The sequence below is a fragment of the Nerophis ophidion genome, linkage group LG02 (genome assembly GCF_033978795.1).
Source record: "Nerophis ophidion isolate RoL-2023_Sa linkage group LG02, RoL_Noph_v1.0, whole genome shotgun sequence".
NCBI lineage: Eukaryota > Metazoa > Chordata > Actinopteri > Syngnathiformes > Syngnathidae > Nerophis > Nerophis ophidion.
This window is the reverse complement of record NC_084612.1, coordinates 60,561,853-60,581,193: the sequence shown is the minus strand read 5'-3', so window position 1 is coordinate 60,581,193 and position 19,341 is coordinate 60,561,853. Positions and strand designations below refer to the sequence as shown.

Here is a 19,341-nt window from a genome sequence, read left to right as displayed (position 1 = left end):
GCTGGAAAATTCCTATAAACAACCTTGTAGACAGCCTTTTCCAAAAGAGTTGAAGCTGTAATAGCTGCAAAAGGTGGACCGGCATCTTATTTAAACCTATGGGTTAGGAAAGGGATGGCACTTCATGTTCATAAGTGAGTAACGGAAGGTTGCCAAATACTTTTGGCAATATAGTGTAAGTATAAATTGGGTACAAAAGTGCTATTTTCCGAAGAAGTGTGTGTTAGGATGGGTGTAAATACTGACTGATTTCATAAGTTATTAGTATAGTACAGACTTACAAAGCAAAGTGGGCGGGGTTTGTTTCCAGAGCAGCCAGCCCCAAACACATGTCAGGAAGAGATGCAGAAGCAAATATTTAGGACAAATGTCTGCATAAAATTGATTGTATATATATATATATATATATATATATATACACACACACCATATTTCCTTGAAGTGCCGCCGGGGCGCTAATTAATTTAAAACCTCTTCTCACACCTGCGCTTACCAAAGGCATGCGGTAAAAGTAAGCATGCACTAATTATTTGAAAACCTCTTCTCACCAAGGCACTTACAAAAGGCATGCAGTAAAAATTTGAGTGTGATGTAAGCTTGGACCTTAAATCCTACTGAGTAGCTCTTAAATCTTTTTCCCTTTATGCAATTTCAAATTACCGGTATTGAAATCAGCCTCCCCCATTTTGAAAATGATGACAGGGGAAGTGTCACTCGTGACGTCACGAGTTTGACCAGGCGGTAATTCAAGGCAGGCGCATACTATATGCCCTGCGGCAGTTCAAGGAAATACGGTGTATATATATATATATATATATATATATATATATAGTAGGTGTTTATTACCCTTTACATTCATATTTTGATTGTAAAAGATGTATATTGAGGGGCTGGTCTCAGAAGTAAAATATGTTTATATGTTAATATTTAGTGTTTTATTGTTCATAGTTTATATTGTAATTCCCTCTTTATTTAGTTTAATGTACATTTCAGGTGTCCCATTCAGTAAAAAAATGAAAAATTCAGTTCGTTTTTTTTTAGGTTGTCTGTCATAACGTTTTTAGAATTCTTAATGGACATTGCCACTTTTGGTATTAGTGTTCACGGAAAAAAAGGGCCCAAACACACATACTGTACAGAGCTAAATGTGTATCCATCATTTATACACACATACACATTGGCCCCCTCAGACACATTTTTTCTCTCAATGTGGCCCCCTGAGTCAAAATATTAGCCTAGCTCTGGGGTAGTGTATACTTGCATTGAGATTTGCACATAAGCTAAATGTTTCATCTTAAAAGCCAACATTAATTGTAAAAAGGATGTTCAATCATTGAAAAAAAACCAAACAAAGGGTTACAAAACCCAAATGCAAAAATTATGAAGAACACTTGGTTTTATTTTATCATTCACTCTGTTCCATAAATGTCATCTTAATCTGTTGAAGCGCGAGAGCGCCCTCTTCAGGCCACACTGCCAACCTACAATGTCACTCACATCTGACCTTTAACTTTTATAACTTCATACGATGTATTATCTTGTCAATGCGTATGCGTATATGTATGTATATACACTGTATATACATATATGTGTATGTATATATATATATATATATATATATGTATATATATATATATATATATATATAATCACGGTGGTAGAAGGGTTAGTGCGTCTGCCTCACAATACGAAGGTCCTGCAGTCTTGGGTTCAATCCCAGGCTCGGGATCTTTCTGTGTGGAGTTTGCATGTTCTCCCCGTGACTGCGTGGGTTCCCTCCGGGTACTCCAGCTTCCTCCCACTTCCAAAATCATGCACCTGGGGATAGGCTGATTGGCAACACTAAATGGTCCCTAGTGTGTGAATGTGAGTGTGAATGTTGTCTGTCTATCTGTGTTGGCCCTGCGATGAGGTGGCGACTAGTCCAGGGTGTACCCCGCCTTCCGCCCGATTGTAGCTGAGATAGGGGCCAGCGCCCCCCGTGACCCCAAAAGGGAATAAGCGGTACAAAATGGATCGATGTGTGTGTGTATGTATATATATGTGTGTGTGTGTGTATATACTGTATATATGTGTGTGTGTGTATATATATGTATGTATACATATGTGTGTATATATATATATATATATATATATGTGTATATATATATATATACATATATATATATATATATATACATGTGTGTATGTATATATATATATATGTATATATATACATATGTGTATATATATATGTGTGTGTGTGTATATATATTTGTATACATATATGTATGTGCATATATATATGTGTGTATATGTGCATATATATATATATATATATATATACATATATATATATATATATATATATATACTTAGCGCAATGATGTTACGTTATTAATTGGAAAAATGCATCTTTCGAGAACATGGCCTAAACGGCTTGGAGACACAGAGTAACAATCGGTAGAAAATGGATTAAAAAGGACAGATTAAAAATAATAAGAAAAAAAAAAAATGTAATTGAAATAAAAAAAGGCTATATATATATATGTATATATATATATATATATATATATATATATATATATATATATATATATATATATATATATATATATATATATATACATATATATATATATATATATATATATACATATATATATATATATATATATATATATAATTATTATTTGTATTATTTTTAACCTGCCCTTTCTAAACAATTTTCTACCGCTTGTTACTGTTGGTGTAATGATTATGATGTATGGACAAAAAAAAAAGTAAACAATTAATCGCAATTAAGAAAATATATTTTTTTTAAACTTGGAATTCCCCAAAGGCCGGATTTTGGACGCTGGCGAGCCGTATTCGGCCCTTGGGCCGTAGTTTGGGGACCGCTGATTTACACGCTTGGATTAATCATGCACTTCAATACTGTTATGTTCGCTGGCATATTTCACAAAAAAATATAGCCTGAAAGAACTTTAAATCAAACGTACAAGGTTTTGTGCAAGTAAATGACATGCATTCAGGTAAAACGTTTAAAAGCGTTCCTGGATGACATTCTAAATGTAAAATTGCATTCATTGGGGTCTTAAGCATGTTTTAATTATGCAATTGTGTGATTGATCATGGCTAATTAATCCAAAATCCGAAATTATTACTCTGATTTAAAAAATACAAAATTGGACCTTCCTAATTATATATACGAAAAAGGTGCAAATCTACGCTAGAGCAATTTGAGAGTAAGAATTATTGCTGGTTTTGTTTATAACGCTAAAAAGGTGCTGACGTCAACGGAGGTGATGCCTTTAAAGTCTGTGGAGGGAAAGAAAGACTTTTAAAAAAAAGGCTGCAGTGTTTATAAAAAGCGTAGCAGGGGCTTGGGCGTGTTATGGGAGGTATCTTTCTGCTGACGTTTGGACCACAACATTGTCTTTCGTACAAATATGAGCGCACTCGGAAGAGAAGAGCGACGTGACGAACAACGCCGAAAAGGAAGCGGAGTTGTCAAATAGTTGACGGACCGCAAACGTCTCACTGAAGGCTATCATGGGAGCTGTATTGGCGGCTTTACCCCTCGTAAGCTGGGTGAGTTATCTTTTAAATATAACTTGTCTTTCTTCTTGTCCTATTTTGTTTTTACTCTACAGCGATACGGAATTCACGCAGACATTCTGTTCACAACAATTTTAAGTATCAACAACAACAGGAAGACGCTAATATGGCGATGTCCCTATAAGCCCAAAACGTTTCAACTTTCATTTATCTCCTATTGATCCCGCCTCGACATATAATCAATATAGATTCATATAATGTTTATATATAGTATATGTAAGCTTACATTGTATCCATTTTTTACTAAACGTTGCTAAAATAATTAAAACTTAATATTTAATTTGTAAAATTGCACTGTATTTGTACTACCAATAATGTAATCATTGTGACCTTTCATTTATCCTGCCAAACATTTAAAAAAAAAAAAAAAATCGTACATTTAATTCATTTATCATAAGAAAGTAATAACTATATATATATATATATATATATATATTTATATATATATATATATATATATATATATATATATATATGATGATTGAGGGAACCCCTCATGAAACAGTTCTGTAGAGATGAAGTATCTTGTGATTTTTTTCCCACACATACACATATTGCGCTCTACCACGGTATTGAGCAATATTTTCTGGATAATCTAATTAATATATATATATATATATATATATATATATATATATATATATATATATATATATATATATATATATATATATATATATATATATATATATATATATGAACAGTAAATTATTTGTAACATAATAAAGTTAACTAGAAAATTCCACCGGAAATTTTGATGGGCCTGCTATCTGTTGAGCTGAGTTTAGTTTATTTGGAACATGCATGCATACAACATGATACATCACACATGCATGCAAACAACATGATACATTACACATGCATGCATACAACATGATACATCACACATGCACGCATACAACATAAAGCATCACACGTGCGTGCATACAACATAATGCATCACACATGCACGCATACAACATGATACAACATCACACATGCATGCATACAACATGATGCATCACACATGCATGCATACAACATGATACATCACACATGCATGCATACAACATGATACATCACACATGCATGCATACAACATGATACATCACACATGCATGCATACAACATGATACATCACACGTGCATGCACACAAAATGATACAACATCACACATGCATGCATACTACATGATGCATCACACATGCATGCATACAACATGATACATCACACATGCATGCACAAAACATGATGCATCACACGTGCGTGCATACAACATGGTACCTCACACGTGCATGCATACAACATGATACATCACACATGCATTTTTCATGGACGCCCCTGCCTATTTCAGCAAGACAATGCCAAGCCACATTCAGCACGTGTTACAACAGCGTGGCTTCGTAAAAAAAGAGTGCAGGTACTTTCCTGGCCCGCCTGCAGTCCTGACCTGTTTCCCATCGAAAATGTGTGGTGCGTTATCTAGCGTAAAAAACGACAGCGACTGAAGCTCTACATAAAACAAGAATGGCAAAGAATTCCACTTTCAAAGCTTCAACAATTAGTTTCCTGTTACGTGTGGGATGTTCCAAATAAGTGTTTGATGAGCATTCCTCAACTTTATCAGTATTTATTGCCACCATTCCCAACTTTTTTGTCAGGTGTTGTCTAACGTTAATTAATATTTGCAAAACAAAAAAAAATGTTTATCAGTTTGAACATCAAATATGTTGTCTTTGTAGCATATTCAACTGAATATGGGTTGAAAATGATTTGCAAATCATTGTATTCTGTTTATATTCACATCTAACACAATTTCCCAACTCATATGGAAACAGGGTTTGTAAAATGTACATATTATATATTCAGGACATAATGTATACTGACTTATTATATTATATTTTTATTTAGTATTACACCCTTTCGCGGTTTTGTATTTGGTGTATTTGGTTGTGTCAGTTGAACAGTTGTTGGAGGGGAGAGGAGCTAGCAGTGTATTTGCTGGGTTGTTTTAGGACATGAGAAGTGTGCTAGGTCATGTGATGTCTGGCCCACATAAAGACACGTGCTAACACTAAGCATGCTAAGCTGCTCCGGTCTATTAACTTGTTGACAAGCTTCTCTGGAGCACTTCACATATATACATTGTTGGCGCTAGGAATTTTCCAAAATGGGGATCCACAGTAAATTTTTGGGGTCCCACTTTTTTGTAAGTGTTATGAAAATAAATGATAAATGTATGCATTATCCTGTTATATCTCACATTCTATATTGTGTTTTGGAAAAAAGGTTGTCATAAATTTTAGTTAATTCATTTAAAACATTGTACAAAAGAAAAATGTTTTAATGTATATGTAAATGTATTCAGTTATAAACATTCATTCACTTTCTTCTTTCCTTCATGGATCTAAACTTTACCGCTGCCGGTATTTTTTTCTATTTTTTTTATGGTAATATTTTCTATTTTTGGACAAAGTAAGACAAATAAAAGAGTTGCTTGAAGTCATATTTAACTAGAACTGGGCAATATAGCTAAAAACTGTATCACAATATAAGTTTGTTATTTTGGTCGACATCGATAATTATTACTATTTTTTAAAGAGCTATGGAAAATATGGACCTGGAGAATAATAAATTAAATGTTATCATTTTTATTTCAAACACAACCTTTCTCTTATTATAATCCCCTCAAATGTAAGGAAATGTCGACACAACCATAAAAAACAAACAAACAATCAATGTAAACAAAACTCTAAAATCACATTAAACACTTTACAATACCCTCTTTAAATGAAGGTGCAAAAAAAGGAATATGTAAGAAAGGTTTAATACAGTTTAACAAAATATCGCAAAGGGAAAAATTGTTGACATAGAGAAACTGAGAATATATTTTTGCAGGTTTACTGCCAGGTGGTCTATGTAACATTAATTTGGTCTGTTATTCTTATATAAGTATGGAAATGAATTTATGTTATGCAAGAATTATTATTTAAATATTACTAGACCAAATTATTGTTTTAAATTAGCACATTTATTATATTTTGTAATTTTATTTATTTCTACAGTCCTGCACTTTAATTCCCTATTCGTACGTCCAAATAATTTGAAAAAAATCTTTAAAAAAACATCATTCTGTCGAGGTAACTTTTTCAATTTTATGGACACTTTCTTTGCTCTCTACAGCACTAATTTTTAGTGTATTTTCTCACTCCATGCAGAAAATCACCAGTGAGACAGCAAGGGGGCACAGCCAAACTTGATAGTTAATACGGTTACATTATTGGCTGTTTAACTTGTCCCTTCCATTGCGCACTTTGTTCATACACCTACCATGCTTCATTCTTTCTGGTTCAATCCGACCAAATAATATATATGTATGTATGTACTGTATGTGCGTGTGTGCGTGCGTATGTGTGTATGTACATCATATATACACATGTATGTGTGTGTATGTATGTATATATATGTATATATATATATATATATATATATATATATATATATATGTATATATATATATATATGTTTATGTGTGTATAGTGTATATATATATATATGTGTGTATATATATATGTATATATATGTGTATATATATATGTATGTATGTATATATTTGTGTGTGTATATATACATTTGTGTGTGTATATGTATGCATATATATATATGTGTGTGTGTATATAGATAAAAATATATTTATGTATATATGTTTTAGGACCACTGCTTTTTTTTTCTATTTATTTACTATGTTTGAACTCAATCCTAAGAAGGCATAGCATTTTTTTTTCTTTTACCGAAAATTGTAAGGATGTTATGCCAATGACAACCCCATTTATTTTCCTTAAAAAAAAAAAACATGCTTCCTCATTGCAGCAACTTCTTGCTTGTCTTGATGACATCAAGCTGGGATAGTGTCATGACTCAAATTTCCCGTCTTGTTTGGTGTTGTTATTTTTGCAGCTTAGTGTTTTCCTCAGCACTACTTCCTATGTTTGAGTCCATTTATTTTGCAGCTCGATCTAATAGTTGACTTTCTTGTTGCTGGGTGTGCTGATTAGCTGCACCTGCATTATGTTTATTGTTTAGCGTCCTTACCTGTTTCTGCCCCGAATCACTCCCTTTTTATATTTTGGTGTCTCCCAGCCTTAGTTGCTGGATCAATGTACACTCTATACGTCAGATACGTTCGTGTTCTTGTTGAGAGAACTTTTCCTTTTGTTCAGTGTTGGCAACGGTTGCATGCTTTTTTAGTTCTATGCTACAGTTTATGTTTTTCACCTGTCCGTGCTAAACCAAGTTTTGCTGTTTTGGATTCCTGCGCGTCTTGGAGTGACACGCTTTTCATATTTTTGCTGCTTAAATGGAATAAAAGGAATCTTACCTGCACGCTGCTCTGCCTCTTTCCTGTCCTTTTCTGCATCGTAAGAACACCATCATTGCAGCAATGCGAACCGAACGGAGCAGATAACCGTAAAATTCCAATGAAAAAAAGACTAAAGTGATGGTATTTGAGATCCTTCCCGTTGATCTAGGCCCCTTGGCTATAAACGTTAGGCTCATAGTCAGAAATCTGGGATTTCGTAAAGATAGTTATTTTAAATTGGACCGTCAGATTGGCACAGTGGTGAAAGACATCTTTTTTTCATTTAATGTAAATGATACTAATAGGTGTCCGATCGATCGGCACACACCTAAAAATAACCTGTATTCGGACATATATTTTTGTCCATATCGCACTGCGGTAATTGATTTACTAAGTGGACAATAAAAAGCTGAGGTTAATATTCAGACCTCAAACTTGGCTTGACAACTGTCATTCTTGGTCATTTCCACAAAGATGTTAAATGCACTGAGATCTGAACTATTAAATGTTTGTTAGCTTAATGTTTGACTTAAAGTTCAACTTATCTGCAGGTTCCGTGTCTTTGCAGCAGTGCCACATGTGTGGTGTGTAGCTGCTGTCCAAGCAGCAGGAACTCCACAGTGACCAGGATCATCTACGCTTCCATCCTGCTGCTGGGTACCGTGGTGGCCTGCGTCATGTTGTCACCGGGTGTGGATCAGCAGCTTAAAAGGGTACGAGTGAGTGGATGGGAACGCCAAACAAAGTAGCCAAAGTAAACAAAACCACAATAATTCTTCAAAACTCGTTACTGCGCTGGATTATTGATTGTAGGGGTCCATGATAAATATCCACCCAATGGAACAGATGTCAAAATCAAGGCCCGGGGGTCAAATCTGGCCCACCCACGACATCATTTTATCTGGCCCGCAAACACCTGGAAATATGTGTCCATTAAATACTTAATATTTTCTCACTAAATGTAATTGTTTTTTTTCATTTAGACAGAAATAATATATGTACTTCTTGAAATAAATATCGATAAATATCGACCCAATAGAACAAAGTTGTCAAACTCAAGTATATGTACTGCTTGAAATTGCATTCCTTTTAAACTTAAATAGTATCCAATATTGCAGTGGTTCTCAACCTTCTTTCAGTGATGTACCCCCTGTGAAATTTTTTTTAATCCAAGTACCCCCTAATCAGAGCAAAGCGTTTTCGGTGAAAAAAAGAGACAAAGAAGTAAAATATGTCATCAGTTTCTGATTTATTAAATAGTATAACAGTGTAAAATATTGCTCATTTGTAGTGGTCTTCCTTGAACTATTTGGAAAAAAAGATATAAAAATACCTAAAAACTTGTTTAAAAATAAACAAGTGATTCAATTATAAATAAAGATTTCTACACATAGAAGTAATCATCAACTTAAAGTGTCCTCTTTGGGGATTGTAATAGAGATCCATCTGGATTCATGAACTTAATTCTAAACATTTCTTCACAAAAAAAGAAATCTTTAACATCAATATTTATGGAACATGTCCACAAAAAATCTAGCTGTCAACACTGAATATTGCATTGTTGCATTTCTTTTCACAGTTTATGAATTAACATTCATATTTTGTTGAAGTATTATTCAATAAATATATTTGTAAAGGATTTTTGATTTGTTGCTATTTTTAAAATATTTTAAAAAATCTCACGTACCCCTTGGCATACCTTCAAGTACCCCCAGGGGTACGCGTACCCCCATTTGAGAACCACTGCAATATTGCATCAAATATTACAGTGTACAGGTATAATCATACTTTCCAAACAGGTTTTTGTCTAAATAAAAAATTTTAACTTTACAGCAAACTAACCATCAAATTAATAAAAAATGACAATACATTTCCGTTGTTTTTTACAGCATTTTACTGTAAATTGAAACATTTTTTACTGTTTTTTTTGCATTAAAATTCTGTTGACTGACCTGCCAGTTTTTGAATGTAAAATCTACGGTTGTTGTTTTTAACGGTTTAGTACTGTAAATGGAAAGACGGTACATTTGTTTTTACCGTAGAAAAACTGGCTGTTGCAAGGATAAAAAAAGAACTTGTACTGTTTTTACATTAACAATATAATGTTGGAAAAACCAATGTCAATTGAACAAAAAAAATTGTGGCAACTAAGCTGCCAGCTTTTTCCGTAAACCCCACATCAATGGATTGTAAATACAACAGTTCTCTTCATAAATAGTTAAGTCAGTTAGGATTCACTTAATGAGATGAATGATGCATCCTTTTCAGTTCAAGACAGTTTATCTTCCTTGTACTTTGTAAACTCATGTCGTTTGAACAGTTTCTTTAACTGAATCATATTAGTACATTGTTTGACTTCTTTACTTAATCCATTCCATAAATTAATTCCTCCTTATCTAAATATATAGACAACTTTTGGAAAAATTTGCACAACTTCTCCAACCTTTAGAAACTGTGAATGAAAAGGACATAAAAACACGATTGCTAGTGATGTAAGACGTAGAAAACACATGAAAATGTTTTTATTTATGCCTCTGTAACATAAATATAATACAACCCCCTGAAAAAAACAATGGAATTACGAGACCTGGAGGGTGTTATTTCAGTTGTAGAAAAAATGCGGATAATAAACATGGTGTAAAAATAATCTACCGTATTTTTCGGAGTATGAGTCGCTGCGGAGTATAAGTTGCACCTGCCGAAAGTGCATAATAATTAGGGACGGCGTGGCGCAGTGGAAGAGTGGCCGTGCGCAACCCAAGGGTCCCTGGTTCAAATCCCACCTTGTACCAACCTTGTCAGATCCGTTGTGTCCTGAGCAAGACACTTCACCCTTGCTCCTGATGGGTGCTGGTTGGCGCCTTGCATGGCAGCTCCCTCCATCAGTGTGTGAATGGGTAAATGTGGAAGTAGTGTCAAAGTGCCTTCAGTACCTTGAAGGTAGAAAAGCGCTATACAAGTACAACCCATTTATTTATAATACAGAAGGGAAAAAACATATAAATCGCACTGGAGGATAAGTCCCATTTTTGGGGGAAATTTATTTGATGAAACCCAACACCAAGAATAGACATTTGAAAGGCAAATTAAAATAAAAATAAAGAATAGTGAACAATAGGCTGAATAAGTGTACGTTATATGACTCATAAATAATGAACGGAGGAGGTGCCTGGTATGTTAACGTAACATATTATGGTAAGAGTCATTCAAATAACGATAACATATAGAACATGCTATAAATTTACCAAACAATCTGTCACTCCTAATCGCTAAATCCTATAAAATCTTATACTTCTAGTTTCTTACGGGAAATAGCTATGTAATATTATTTGATATTTTACGGTAATGTGTTAATAATTTCACTCATAAAGTCACTCCTGAGTATAAGTCGCACCCCTGGCCAAACTATGAAAAAAACTGCGACCTATAGTCCGAAAAATACGGTAGTCGTTTCAAAAGACAACTTTCTGGCTTTAAGAAACATTAAAACTAATCAAGAATACGGATTGCGGTAGTCAGTAACAATTTCATTTTTAAATCAAGCAGAGTGAAAAAAATATGGATTCATTCAATTTTGAGAAAAAACTATTCTGGAATCACCTTGTAAATGTTCATTTCCAAAAGCTAACACCTGCATCAAATGCAATCTGTTTATTAGTCAGCAGTAAAAAAGGAGTGCTGTTGCACTAGGTGGATTGACATGAATCATGGCTCCAACACAAAAGATGTCAAAAATAAAGGATAATCAAACTTCAATCTTCAACAGGCTAAATCAGGGGTGTCAAACTCAAATACAGAGTGGGCCAAAATTTCAAACGGAACAAAGCCACGGGCCAAGGTTGAACAAATTAACCTTTTAAGAGAGATCCAGACAAGTTTTGCATTGAATATTGAACAAGCAAGGCTTATATAACTTTATAGTGACATGCAAAGTCGAGTTTCAAATTATCCATTCATCCATTTTCTACCGCTTGTCCCTTCTGGGGACAAGCGCAAATGCATTTGGGCAGAAGGCAGTGTACACCCTGGACAAGTCGCCACCTCATCACAGGGCCAACACAGATAGACAACATTCACACTCACATTCACACACTAGGGCCAATTTAGTGTTGCCAATCAACCTATCAATAATAATTGAAAAATATCAGTGGCATGTCAAATAAAATTTAAATAAAAATTGGGGGGGCCGGGTTTGGTAGTAGCGGGGGTGTGTCCAGGAAGAGTTAGTGCTGCAAGGGGTTCTGGGTATTACGTGTGTTACGGTGCAGATGTTCTCCCGAAACGTATTTGTCATTCTTGTTTGGTGTGGTTTCACAGTGTTGTGCATATTTGTAACAGTGTTAAAGTCGTTCATACGGCTGTTGACCAAGTATGAAATGCATTCATTCATGTGTGTTAAAGCCGCAGATATTATGTGACTTGGCCGGCACGTTGTTTGTATGGCGGAAAAACGGATGTGACGATAGGTTGTAGAGGACGCTGAAGGCAGTGCCTTCGAGGCACGCCCCCAATCTTGTTGTCCGGGTGGAAATTGGGAGAAATTCGGAAGAATTGTTGCCCCGGGAGATTTTCGGGAGGGGCAGTGAAATTCGGGAGTCTCTCGGGTAAATCATGAGGGTTGGCAAATGCGTTGTTACAGCGGCACGTCCCCTGTATAATACCGGCGGGCCAGCTCTAATCTTAATTTTATACTACCTCAAGGGCCAAATGAAATTACACGGCGGGCCAAATTTGGCCCGCGGGCCAGAGTTTGATACCCATGGGCTAAATCATCAAATGAAATTACACGGCGGGCCAAATTTGGCCCGCGGGCCAGAGTTTGATACCCATGGGCTAAATCATCACGCAATGTTGCAAAAGATGTTGATTGTTCATAGTCAGTTGCTGTGTCTAAAATCTGGATCAAGTACAAACAACGTGGGTAGGTTGTAAAAGACAAGCATACCGGTAGACCAAGGACAACATGCATTATTATTGTCTATTGTGAGTGAACTGTGGTGCTGAATTTCCCCCAGGGATCAATAAAGTACTTTCTATTCTATTCTATTCTATTCTAAAATGAATGAAACAAATGGGCAAAAACTGGAGTCACCGTCTGTAACCGAACTATAAGAAAACACCTTAAGGAATTGGGATTTAAATACAAAAAAAGCTAAACAAAAGCCATTTTTAATAACTAAACATAAAAAACAAGGTTTGAATGGACAAAACGAAAAGCTATGAATGACTGGATGAAGTCATATTCAGAGATGAATCGTGAATTTGTATTGAACAAGGCGATTATGCTGGAACATTTCCACAGTCATGGATGATATGGGGCTGCATGTCAGGTGATTGCACTGGGGAGGTGGCTGACATTACATCTTCAATAAATGCACAAATTTACATTGACATTTTGGACACTTTTCTTGTTGCATCAATGTAAAATATGTTTGGGGACGATGACATCATTTTTCAAGATGATATTGCCCTTGATCAAAAAACTGTATAAACTTTTAATGAAGAAAGATACATAAGGTCAGTGTCATGGCCTGCGAATAGACCGGATCTCAATCCAATTAAGAAATCTTTGGTGGAAATTGAAAAAAAAATGGTCCATGACAAGACTCCAACCTACAAAGCTGATCTGATCACAGCAATCAGAGAAAGTTGGAGCAATACGGATGAAGAGTTACTCACTCATTAAGTCCATGCCTCAGAGACTGCACTGATGACAACGGGACTTTGGTACATGCACATGTTCTGCACTTATCATACTGTTATGATTGCGGTTATAGTGACCCGACCTTGGCAGTCCTACTCCCCTAAATACTAAGATAGTCTGAGTCAGAGGCACAAGAATGAAAAGTACTTAATATGGCCTGCTATACAGGAAAGGTTACTTTGACACTAGGGATGTACCCATTTAAAAATGTCATGGTTAATAACCACGGCTCCGACTAAAATGTTTACGGTTATCATTATTTTCACGGTATTGTTGAATGAGCTCAAAAGGTACTTTCAAACACACTAGAATCTTTAAACCAAGTTTTATTTAAAGAATAAAATAACACACAATATACTTTCTTGGTAGAAGAAACATTATGTATTGTTTAAAGGCCTACTGAAATGAGATTTTCTTATTCAAACGGGGATAGCAGGTCCATTCTATGTGTCATACTTGATCATTTCGCGATATTGCCATACTTTTGCTGAAAGAATTTAGTAGAAAATATCGACGATAAAGTTCGCAACTTTTGGTCGCTAATAAAAAAGCCTTTCCTGTACCGGAAGTAGCAAACGATGTGCGTGTGACGTCACGGGTTGTGGAGCTCCTCACATTCTCACATTGTTTACAATCATAGCCACCAGCAGCGAGAGCGATTCGGACCGAGAAAGCGACGATTTCCCCATTAATTTGAGCGAGGATGAAAGATTCGTGGATGAGGATAGTGAAAGGGAAGGACTAGAAAAAAAGAAAAAAAACAGGGCAGTGGGAGCGATTCAGATGTTATTAGACACATTTACTAGGATAATTCTGGAAAATCCCTTATCTGCTTATTGTGTTACTAATGTTTGAGTGAGATGATATAGTCGTACATGAAGGAGGGGTGTGGCCACGGGTGTGGTGACCGCCAGTGTCTCTGTGGGAAGCCACGTTTCTCGACGAGTCGAAGCGAAGGCAGCCGGTCGGGCCGGGCTGAGCTTTTTCCCCCCCCCTCCTTCACGGTGGAAGAATCCCAAGTTCGGGGGCGGCCGGTCGGAGGAGGCAAGACAGTCTGCAGCTGCCTCTTTGACAGGTGCACGAGGATCGACGCAAGCTCCGCTCATGTCTACGGTAAGAGTCGACTTATTACCACAATTTTCTCACCGAAACCTACCGGTTGACTCGTGATAGAGGACCATGTTCGCTTGACCACTCTGTTCCATAGTAAAGCTTCACCTTCGGGAATATAAACAAGGAAACACCGGATGTATTTGTGTTGCTAAAGGCAGCTGCAATACACCGCTTTCCACCAACATCTTTCTTCTTTGACGTCTCCATTATTAATTGAACAAATTGCAAAAGATTCAGCAACACAGATGTCCAGAATACTGTGTAATTCTGCGATTAAAGCAGACGACTTACAGCCGTGATCGGTGGTGGAAGAAAATGTCTGCTACAATCCGTGACGTCACGCGCACGCGACATCATAATTCCGCTACGTTTTCAACAGGATATATATATATATATATATATATATATATATATATATATATATATATATACTGCGGGAAATTTAAAATTGCAATTTAGTAAACTAAACCGGCCGTATTGGCATGTGTGGCAATGTTAAGATTTCATCATTGATATATAAACTATCAGACTGCGTGGTCGGTAGTAGTGGGTTTCAGTAGGCCTTTAAATGGGCGCCCGCGCTGGTGACCTTTGGGGTCGCCACAGCGGCCTCTACATTTGAACCAGATGAGCTACAAATCCAAACTTCGTGTCTATTTCATGTTTTTTGACAATTAGAAATATGATAGAAAAATCATTGTTATAATTGGGTGTTTCTGGACACCTAATTAGCATATTTCCAAGACGGCGGCTATGTAAAAATTAGATGTACCTTAACTTTTGATACTTTTTTGAGCATCAGAAACATACTGGAATGATCAGATTTATGATCATTTATTTATTAGAGCACTTTAATTTCCATATTAACAACATAGTCATTATCTACCATAATGTATTGCACATATATTTCAACACAGATAGAATGTAAAGCTACATATATATTTCAGTGTAACATTAGTAAAAGTAGAGAAAGTCAGTGTCCCCACCCCCCTCCACCCATACTTTTAGGTGTCTGTTTCAACAGAAGCAGAAACCTAAAAGTACAGAAAGTCAGTGCCCCCACCCCTGTAATATAGGTTTCTGTTTCAACAGAAACAGAAACGTATCTTACAGAGAAGGCTCCGACATTGTTATCCACACAGTGTGATAGTGATGGGATCGGCAGTTCTTTTGACTGTACTGAATCACTAAAATCAGTTCCTTAAATTGAGTCGTTCAAAATAAATTGTTCACCGAATCACTTCTGCAGCAGCAGTTCTGTGTGCAGGTCGGCGAATCATGAGTCAGTCAGTAACAGCTTCCCCAGCAGCAGATCTCGGTGTGTGTCAGTTCGCGAACGACACAAGCCCTCAGCACCCAATGAACGACGCGCACAGTGACTGAACGAGAGCCTCAATGTGACGTCCTCCTCCGCGACACAGTCAGTTCTCTGTGTCTGTAGGTTCGCGAGTCCTGATTCCGAATGAGTGAGTGAGTGCAGCGCGAACCTGAATCACGTCCTCAGCGACAACCAGTCAGTTCTTGTAGGTTCGTGAAGCGTACCTGAATCACTCAGCTACAGTTCTGTGGGCCAGAGGGCGACATACGTGAATCGCTCTCTGCCCTGACAGACTCCCCTTGACGTTCGCAAACAGACATTGCAGCTGTAGTAGAGATTCTGTTACTTTTAAAAACACTGTGTGTGCGTTTCCGGTCTGTCCAATAAACAAAGTGTGACTAAATGTCTTGGTTGTTAAATATGTTTTATTGCACTGAAATGAAAATAAGAATTAAATAAGTGTGGGAAATAAAAAAAGATAGTAATTGCCTACTAAAATGCTTGCAATCAACAGTTAAATAAATATGCCTCGTTTTTTTAGTGCAAAAACAAATATTAAATAAAGAAACCCTTAACAAATGCCAACATAAAAACTAAATGTTCTGTTGCAAAGAAAATGTAAACTTTGTAAACAAAAAGAAAATAAATACCTTCAAAATAAAACAAATAAATTAAGAGCCAGAAATGCCAACATAAAAACTAAATGTTCTGTAACCTACGTTTAAAAATATAACAAAGAAAATATCAAAATATCACGAGAGTGTTGTCGTTCACTGCGTGATTCATGTCGTTAATCCCCGGTTCGCTCAGTCCCCCCCCCCCCATGATGAGTAGCTAGCTGCGTTGTTCGCCGACGTCGAGGGTTCAGTGAGTCATGGAATGCGCCAGTTCCACTCATACCGGCATGGTCGCGGCGGAACTGAACTGAGAAAGGAACGAATCAGTTCATGAAGTGATTCGGTTCAGTACGTTCACTCAAAAGAGTCGTTCGTTCAAACAAATCGTTCGGGAACAACACAACACTACAGTGTGATAATAGTTTGATCCCTCGACAGGCTACTGTTGTGTCTCCTGACTTCTCCTGATGTGAAAATACCTTGGGTTTGTTCAACTGTAGATTGCTTTACTCACAGAGGATCCTGCAAGCGTCATTGTTATTAGACTTAGACTTACACTTCCTTTTTATTGTCATTCAAATTTGAACATTACAGTACAGATAAGAACAAAATTCCGTTGCATTAGCTCATGGAAATGCAGGATAAAAAATCAATAAGGTGCAGATAAAAATAAATAGATTAGTGTACAGATAAATATATTGCACTTTTGCATATGCATCCACGTTTATGGATGTATGTTATATTGTCTTTATATTCCAGTGAGTTAATCCATTTTTGGAAGGACTCTTGCCTCCGGGTTCCTCTGACCACCAATGGAGAGAGATGACGCCGTGGCAGTTTTGAGATTTTGTTTATTTTTCAATAAAACTCAGCTCTCTTATGCTTTTTCTGGTTGGGTCGCTTTTCAGCACTCGCCTCTTCCGCCGCCTCGCTCTTCCAGTCGCTTTTCAACCCTCCGGGCCTCTGGTGACGGTCGCGCTCTTTGGGTTGCTTATCAGCTGGCCGCTTGCGTCTCCGTCTCCATCTTGCTCTCCGTCGCGCTCGTGTTCGTGTGCCTGTTTTCCTCTCCAACTCTCCTGCCCCGTCCATCTCAGCTGCTGCCCTTTTATACTGTGAGAGGTGATGAGACAACTGCGCCCAGGTGGGACATCTACGCACCTGTCGCCCACCTCGGAGCCGGCCCTGGGGCGCCCCGCCTCGCTGCAGGTCTGCCGGCCACGGATCACCACATACCTCCACCGCCAGACGCAGGCCGGGACACCGTCCAGCCGCGCCTACCCTCCACCTGTGCCCTCGGTCTTTACTTCCTTTTTCACCTTTTCTTCATCCCTCCTTAGTTCTTCTATTCCTTCTTCTTTTTCTCCTTCTTATTTTTCTTCTTCTTCTTTTTCTTTTTCTTATTCTTTTATTTTGTCTTCTTCTTCTATTTCATCACGTTCTTCTTCTTATTCTTCAAATTCCTCTTCATCAAATTCTTCCTCAAATTTTTCTTCAAATTCGTCTTCAAATTCCTCTCCTTCTTTTTTTCCCATGGGGGGGCCATTTGCGGCCCCCAACCCCCCAAAGACAACTGCACCCAGGTGGGCCATTTACGCACCTGTCGCCCATCTCGGAGCCGGCCCCGGCGCGCCACCCGTCCCCACAGGGGGAATTGAGGGAATTATTATGATTCGTTCAAGAGTCTTACGGCCTAACGGAAGAAGCTGTTACAGAACCTCTTTCTAGAGTCCAGCAGTGAAAAAAGTTCTTGGTGGGGGTGGGAGGAGTCTCTGCAGATTTTCTAAGTTTTTTGCGATCTCCTGGAAAGGTGGAAGAGGAGTCCTAATGATTGGTCACTAGGCTCTCTACAGTTCCTCTCTAGAATGTGGTGAGAATGGGGGAGGGAGCTATGCTTTTTTTCATCCGATGCAAAAAGTGCGTGCGCTGCTGAGCTCTTTTTACAAAGGTAAGGGGACCAGGTCATATTGTCAGTTATCTGCACAGTTATGACCATCACCCGGCCACTACAACATGACCACAACCTGGAAATACTTCATCACATTGTGGGTAATTCCTTGCTAGAACTGTCTTCCATGTGCTAAAACGACGGGCGTAAATTGTTTAGCAAAAACTTGGTCTACTTGACGGTCACAGCTATGACCCTTAGCTTTGTTGTTATCATTCGTGTTGTTTGCAGTAAGTGGGTCCCGCGATGTCTCGTGTTTGGTATTTTGATACCGTGTGGTATCTGGTATGTGAATGCTCATGTTTTCCATTGTTGTGAAAGCGGCACCAATTACAGAATTATGTCGCTCCAGTCAGGCTTTGGCAAATGTTATCTATGGCTGGACACGCATGGAACTCATTACCGGCCCGATGTTAACAGTCACGGTGACTGAGACACGTGCATTAAGGAGACGACTTCCGGACAGGGGAGTTGATGTTGCTGAGGAGACAGCACGGGAGGGGTTATGAGGCTGGGTGTTTTACGCCCACACAAGAGGAAAAATATCAGTAGGCTGGATCTCTTCCTCTGTATTTTTATGGTGTGTGTATAAGCTAAGACATTTTATCTGGCATTTTGTTTCACAATATTATGCAAAAGCAACTTTTCTTACCTTCTGGTACCTTCTGATCTGTATTTGGGATCTGCATAAATCCTGAAAAATTG

The 19,341-nt window shown here is 37.4% G+C and overlaps 1 protein-coding gene across 2 annotated transcripts in view; it reads left to right on the top strand.

Annotated features, from left to right (window-relative positions):
- The first annotated feature begins 3,299 nt into the window (after positions 1 to 3,299).
- si:ch73-267c23.10 (serine incorporator 1) overlaps positions 3,300 to 19,341 on the top strand; it is a 49,657-nt gene continuing 33,615 nt past the window's right edge. The window contains exons 1-2 of one of the 2 annotated variants that reach the window (XM_061887848.1): positions 3,300 to 3,573; positions 8,491 to 8,652. In XM_061887848.1, coding sequence (XP_061743832.1) covers positions 3,535 to 3,573; positions 8,491 to 8,652 — 201 coding nt within the window. In that variant the 5' untranslated portion in view covers positions 3,300 to 3,534. The remainder of the gene's footprint in view (positions 3,574 to 8,490; positions 8,653 to 19,341) is intronic. The other variant, XM_061887855.1, reaches the window with a different exon arrangement.